Source organism: Cupressus sempervirens, chromosome 3 (genome assembly GCF_028749045.1).
Source record: "Cupressus sempervirens isolate cs-2001-9-10 chromosome 3, ASM2874904v1, whole genome shotgun sequence".
Lineage (NCBI taxonomy): Eukaryota > Viridiplantae > Streptophyta > Pinopsida > Cupressales > Cupressaceae > Cupressus > Cupressus sempervirens.
The window spans coordinates 464077702-464084540 of record NC_143120.1 but is presented as its reverse complement, the minus strand read 5'-3'; the positions used below and the strand labels follow the sequence as shown (position 1 = coordinate 464084540).

The window sequence follows — 6839 nt, the reverse complement described above, 5'->3', positions numbered from 1 at the left end:
CATGCAAAGGCATCTTCTTCAGCTTGCAAATCAACTCATAGTAGCAATGAAACAAGCAAATTCGTGGAGGAGACAAATGGGAGAATATTGCCAAACCATGTAGAGGAGACAATATCTCACCATATGAACTCACAATCTTGTGTAACTAATTTTATTCTACTGCTCTGTGATCCAAAAATGTTGTCAATACTTTGTAGTGCTATTACGCACTCAAGATATCCTGGGTGTCCACCTTTTTCAGTAATTGCATGTTTACCCACCCTCTAATCTCATATAAAGGATAACTTTTTGTATGCTGGAATCACCCTTTAATATTAAGGTTTTTTTGGTTGAACGCTGAGCATGATTTTCGCCTTATATTAAACCAAGAATTATTTGTCACGCTTTTATCTTTGTATTTGAAAAAACACACACAAATAGCAGAAGTCAAAAATAAAAGCATAGTCGGATCAAGAATAAATTATCAGGCTTTTATCTTTGTATTTGAAAAAACACACAAACATATAGAAAAAGTCAAATAAAATGCATACCTTGACATTCAAAGCAGATAAATTTCCATATACCTCTCAACATTCTAAGACATGCAAAGATACCTCAAAATGGACTCCACATTTAATTCACAAATGCAAAAAAATTGCAATTCCATCATCAAGAGTTGTTGTAGAAGATATACTGAAGCTGAGCAATCTTTTGCAAAACAGCTCACAGAGACGAAAGAATATTTGATATGGCCTCATCTATTAAACAAAAGCACTGGAAGGAAATATATCTAGCTATGCAAGAAAAAAAATCCATTCTACCCTGCCCATTTTAACTTCCAGCATCACTTCTGTAGCCTAAAACTGTAAATCTATTGCTCATACACTTGGTAAGCCACTAAAGAATTCAGTACTAGTACTATAGTTAATTCCAAACAGCATTTCTCTCCTCCTTTCACCAATCATCCGATAATTCAGTCTTTCACACAAAGATTGAACTTGCTTGTCCCCCTCAACATCAAATTCACGAACACAGCGCCTTCTGATTTTCCGAAGAGTATCTTTTGATGGTGTGTAACCAGCAGTCATCTACGCAGCATTTCAAAAGCTTGCATTAGATATATATCATACTACAATAACTGATCAAAGTAAATTAAAAAATAGCTTGGATATGTTACGCGTTAAGCTACACAATGTACCATGTCATTGACCACTGCCAAAGCCGATTTTGTATCGCGATTTAAAACATGAGCATCAACCACTAGGGAATATGACTTCTCATTTGGCTTGACACCCAAGCTTGTCATGTGTGCAAATACATTTGTCGCTTCAAAAGTCTACATCATGGCAATAATAAAAATTTAAAGTACAATTTAAAGTACATTTGAAAACAAAATAGATTAATCAGAATGCACTTGATCTAGATTACTGCATTTGCTAAAGCTGAGAAGCGACAATATTAAGGCATACACTGCACGCTGCTGTCCCAAAAACACATCAACCATTTAATGTTACAAAGTAAATATAAACTTCCCTCTTTGTTATGATTTTAAACATTTATGATCAAATGTAAGAATATACAGCATATTCTTTTTTATTTGCAAAACCAAACCTTACTAACTAGTTTCATTGTAAATATATTGCAAGAAAAACAAGGTAATGCCAGCAGCTAAACACAAAAATTATTCCCGTAATTCAAATGGCTAATAATGTTTTATTAACTACTCAATTTCTTCTTTTTATGGTTTTCTTTGAAATTGGATTTTCCAACAACAGCAATTGGCTTAGAGTGTTGAAATTGCAGAATGATATGCTTCTATTATTAGTTTTGTATTATCTCCAAAATGAAATGTAGAAAGTATTGAAGAACATTTGTAAATGTTTTAGGTTTTTAGAATAAAAGAAGTATCCAGACACAAATCAAGAGCATGTCTTTGCACTAGAAATTTAGTTTTTTTTATAAAGAAACATACAAGCATCCATAGTAAAAAACATATATATTAGCTAGGAAAGCATAGAACGAGGGCAAAAAAAAAAAACTGCTTTGCAGACACGTGATTGAAGTCTGCAGCCTGCCAAAGCCAAAAAGGGCCAGTAAAATAGAAATTAAGAGGGTACAATTAAGAGGGTACACTGCTGAGACTTAAAAACTCATCATGCACAACTGTAACAAAAATTTTGAACAGTTTTAGGAGGATGAAAATTTCTTGAAATATTAGGTGAAGCATCAGTTTAAATTTTCGATAATATGTACACATAAAATTCAAGTAATTGAATTCAGTCACTTGCAATAGGAAATCATTTGATTTGGGCTAAGCCATGTTCCAATGCAAATAATAGTAGACTCAACCTTTTATAGCAAGACACAAACCTTTAGAAACAGTGTCTTGTTCCCAGCAACCAGCATACTAACTCGATTTTTTTCACTGCTAGACAAATTCCATGGGTCCATCCACATATGCATAACCAGTAAGCTTTTAATAATGATCTTATAGCATGCATTCATACATCAACTGCTAGGGATGTTTACCGTACAGGGTATAAGAATACTTAACACATGTAGTATAGTAAGATATAATGCAAAACAGATACTTTATTCATATATGCTATATGCACTCAATGCTTACAATCCGAATACAATGATTACAATGATGATTTCAAGTCCATTTCGGACAATGTACATATACCTTCCCAAAGGGGTGACTCAAGCGTCACGCGCCCGTTTGGATACTATTCTACCCATCAGCTACACTATAGATTTTACCGACAAGGGAACCCAACAATTTGTTGGACCTTCATATCATATGAAGTGATGTAACCCAACACCAATATTTACACTTCTTAGACCCTATAACATAATCAGTCATTAACCAAACAAACCTTTTTTTAGCATATTACTAGCTCCATATTGTTTAGATAAGTGGATGTTTATATGAGATGAACCCGGATATAACTCTCCCATGAACATGCTTCAGAATTCATCTTTCCAGCTTACTAATGCATATACCTGCCCACAAGAGTGTTGGCCATCTCACTAACAGTATTAGGTCAACATCTTAGCAGAGTCATGCACCCAGCCTCCTACACGAGACAAATTAAAAAGGAAAAAACAAATAAATATATCTCCTGGCATTACAAATTGTTCCCCTTCACAATGCATACACACAACAGAACAATACTAATTTCAAAGAGACCTGCAAAATGCTGATTAAATAACCATATAGGCTAGAATAAAGGACAGTCACCAAAACATTCACATAAACACTTGCCTCTTCACACTCTTCTCTGTTCTGATTCACTAGTTTATCGCCCTTTTCCAAAATGTAATTATATCTAATGTCTTGCTGGACCTGAAAAGTAGCAATGGCCTGAAGTGTAATACTGACACGTCATTCAATGTTTATTTAATGAACAAAGACAAAATAAAAAATAAAAATAAGCAATGGCAGACATGAATCAATGGGATTTATTACATAGCCAAACAAAACTTTAGCATGGGCAAAACAATCATACAGCATTCATTATAGTCAAAAGTTGAGTGAGCCAGTTCAAGATCAGCTTCAAATACAGCACAAACAAAATTTAAAAAATGTTTATCAATCCAAAAATGTAGTTTTGTATAGAAATATGTCAATCTTTGTATAGATTCATTATTCTGAAAAATATGGAAACAACCGCCCCTTGAAAAGAATGTCAAAAAACTACACATGGGCTTTGCATTGATCATTACATAATAATATGATTTATTGACTTCACTAACACTGCATCTACTTGACTTTTTCATCCGTTCTCTAGGCATTTGAAATGGTATGTCCTATAAATATTCAATTATCATTATCATTTTGTCCTAAAAAGCATTAAATGTACCCATTTAAAGCTATCAAAAGTTAGAACATGTAAGAACTCGTTATTTATTTATTTTGATAAAAGAGGATATTTTAGCTGGTCAAATTTGAATGTCCTATCTGTTCCTATGTCCACTAAACTAGAGCTAGCATCAATTTTCTATAGATTAACATCAATTTTATATATTTGATATGTAACTTTAGGGCATTCTAGAAATTTATTAAAAACATACACTCCAATACATTTAAATGTAATAAAAATGAGTAAAATTCTATAAAAAAAAAATGTTTTTCAAATAAATAATAAAGCTTGGATAAATCTTAAAAACTGGCAAACACTAAAAATACATTTACCTTGATTGAAGAATCTCCTTGGTGCAAGTTGGTTGTTTTCATTGCACGAAGCACACTTCATAACATTGCAGTATTTTGCCCCCCAAAAAATTAGCATGTTTTAAGAATGAAAAATGATACAATGAGTGAAAACATATTGCTTTTGTCTTTTGTGTAAATGAAATGAAGGTTTTTGAGTCACTTCAGATTGACTAGGGTTTTAAAGATCACTTTATGTAGGTTTAGTACTGAAAAAAGTGTTTTTTTCTTTTTAAATCCTTTGCAAGTCCCTACAAGGCTGGAGGTATGGCCCAAGTACATCATACCCAAGCAGTCTAAGTTGTGCCCTACCCAAACCTAGGCCAAAAAAGCAATCTGAGACTTGAGGTCACACCCATCCACACCAATTAAAAGGCTCATAATAGGGAGACCTAACTTCATAGCTTATAGATAAACTCTACAATCTTTGGCCTTCAACAAATTGCTAAGCAAACTGCCACAATACAAATGAAAAGACGTGTGGTGGTCTTGCAGAGACCATGGTTGAGTTGGAAAACACAATACTTTTGGGTCGCAACTCATTGTCTTCTCACAACGGCTATATAAGGTACAAGGTCAATTAAGGGAAGGCATCAACTAAAGAGAAGAAAAAGCATTGAAGAGAAAGCTGATATTGGCAAATAAATTAAAGCATCTAAAGCAAGGAACATCATCAAAGACCAAACTCACCCCAGAAAACATTTTGAGGAACTAACAAGAATAAGGCAAAGGCAAACCCTTGGGGACAACATAAAATTCTAAAAGCTAGCTATTATGAACCCCAAAATATCCAAGAGATCCACTTACCTATTTATAGGACCTTGGAACCTTGGATCCTCCTACATTCAAAACCTTTATGCCACTCAACTTGATGTTGCTTAAATAAAGGAAAAGGATCACTCTAGCAAGATATCATCAAAAAATAAGCACTTCTTTGGAAAGGATAACTAAGAACAATTACTTTCGAAGATGATCGATTGAAACTCTGAAGACAACACCAATGGTATGATTGTAAGGAAAGTTAGGAGCCAAGGCATATATGTACGCAAAAGGAAGGCTATGAGGAAAAAAAGAAGTTTTAGGTGCAAAGATTAATGGGCTGCAAGGATAATAGAAAGAAGAATTTGTGTTATACGTGCAAAAAGAAGTGGGTGTTGGAACATATGTGTGGAAAGAGAAGCCAAGCTCACAAAATGGAGGTGATACTTGACACAAAAACAGGAGAAATCATGAAAAAAGACAAAGATATTAAGAAATCCAATCAAAAGATGAAGGGTAGTTTTGTGGAGGAGCACCTCAGATAGTTACAATGTTAAAATTTCAAAATAGACCAATTCCAAAACAAAATATTTTAATAGGTCAAGTAATGACATGCTTTGTGTATTCACACATATACTTTGTTTATGCTCTATGTCTTCATGCAATCAGGCGTGAACCTTGTATGTTCCATGTTTGTTCCTTTTTTGGATAATCAAGAGTATGAGAATAACTAGAGTACATCAAAAGATAAGAATTTATTATATTTGAGGTCATAGATGTGTCAAAATTCTCATCTTAATGTATGAAAGCCCTTATAGTGTATATTTCTCTAAGACAGAGAAATGTGACGTGAAGGCCCTTGTAGTGTATATTTCTCTAAGACAAAGAAATATGAGATGAAACCCCTTGTATAGCTTACATCTCTAAGATTGAGTTGTGTTTTCCACAATTGAGTATGGCCACTAGACATCATGTTGAGAGAAATCCATGATGAGACATGATACCCTTGAGTGCGACTCAAAGACAACCATGCTATGCCTCCCAAGCTAAGAGGGAGCATTGATCTTTTAGCATCAAGAGGTATTACCCCAATTGGCCAAATGAAGAGCTAGATTAATTATAAACCAAAAAAAATTAAAATTATTGGGTTGGCTATAAAATAGTTATTCTAGGATTTGTATAAGAGGAGAGAAACTCTCCTCAACCAAGGGATAATTTCAAGAGAATGACTATTCAGCAGATTCACAGCTCAACTAATTGTGTTATGCCTTCTTGGCGTATTTCTCAAGTGCAATTTATGTACCATGGCATCTGATATATTAGAAAAGAATTGCTGGGTTTTTCTCCGTTGAGGAGAGGGGTTTTCCCATGATAAAACATCTTTGTGTTCACTGTTATGTATGTATTTCTCTGCTTACTATTATATCTGACCTAAAAATAACAAAAAGTCATCACATAACAATTCTATGAGATCCAAATCAGGTCTCAGCAACCTATGATCATGTTAAAAATTAGTCAATACATTTTGGTAAATAACATATTTTTTTTAAAAATGTGTAAATTGATATACAAATTGAGATTGAACATAATAAATAGGATTGAAGTAATAAATTAAATTTACCTTCAACAACTCCAACCTTGAGAGGGATCTAAACATTGCTTGTGACATTTGATAATTCCTAACAAACATTTGTATCTCCCCACCCTCTTCGTATAATTGTCTCACCCACTCTATGTGAGTGCCAATTTGTTGCATCACCAAATTGAGAGTGTACAATGCATGTTGTCCGAAAAATGTGCTCATACCATGACTCAACCAATGCACCTACAGCCCTACAATTTTTTGCATTGTCTACAATTATTTGGACCACATTATCATTACCCA

The 6839-nt window shown here is 33.8% G+C and overlaps 1 protein-coding gene across 5 annotated transcripts in view; it reads right to left on the bottom strand.

Annotated features, from left to right (window-relative positions):
- Positions 1-590: 590 nt before the first annotated feature.
- LOC149567130 (Tetratricopeptide repeat (TPR)-like superfamily protein) overlaps positions 591-6839 on the bottom strand; it is a 93881-nt gene continuing 87632 nt past the window's right edge. Inside the window, exons 5-6 of one of the 5 annotated variants that reach the window (XM_089820324.1) lie at positions 1178-1315; positions 591-1067 (exon numbers count right to left, since the gene is read on the bottom strand). In XM_089820324.1, coding sequence (XP_089676450.1) covers positions 858-1067; positions 1178-1315 — 348 coding nt within the window. In that variant the 3' untranslated portion in view covers positions 591-857. Of the gene's footprint in view, positions 1068-1177; positions 1316-2553; positions 3060-3247; positions 3347-6839 lie in introns of those variants that run through there. The other 4 variants (XM_089820326.1, XM_089820327.1, XR_016362347.1 and 1 more) reach the window with 4 other exon arrangements.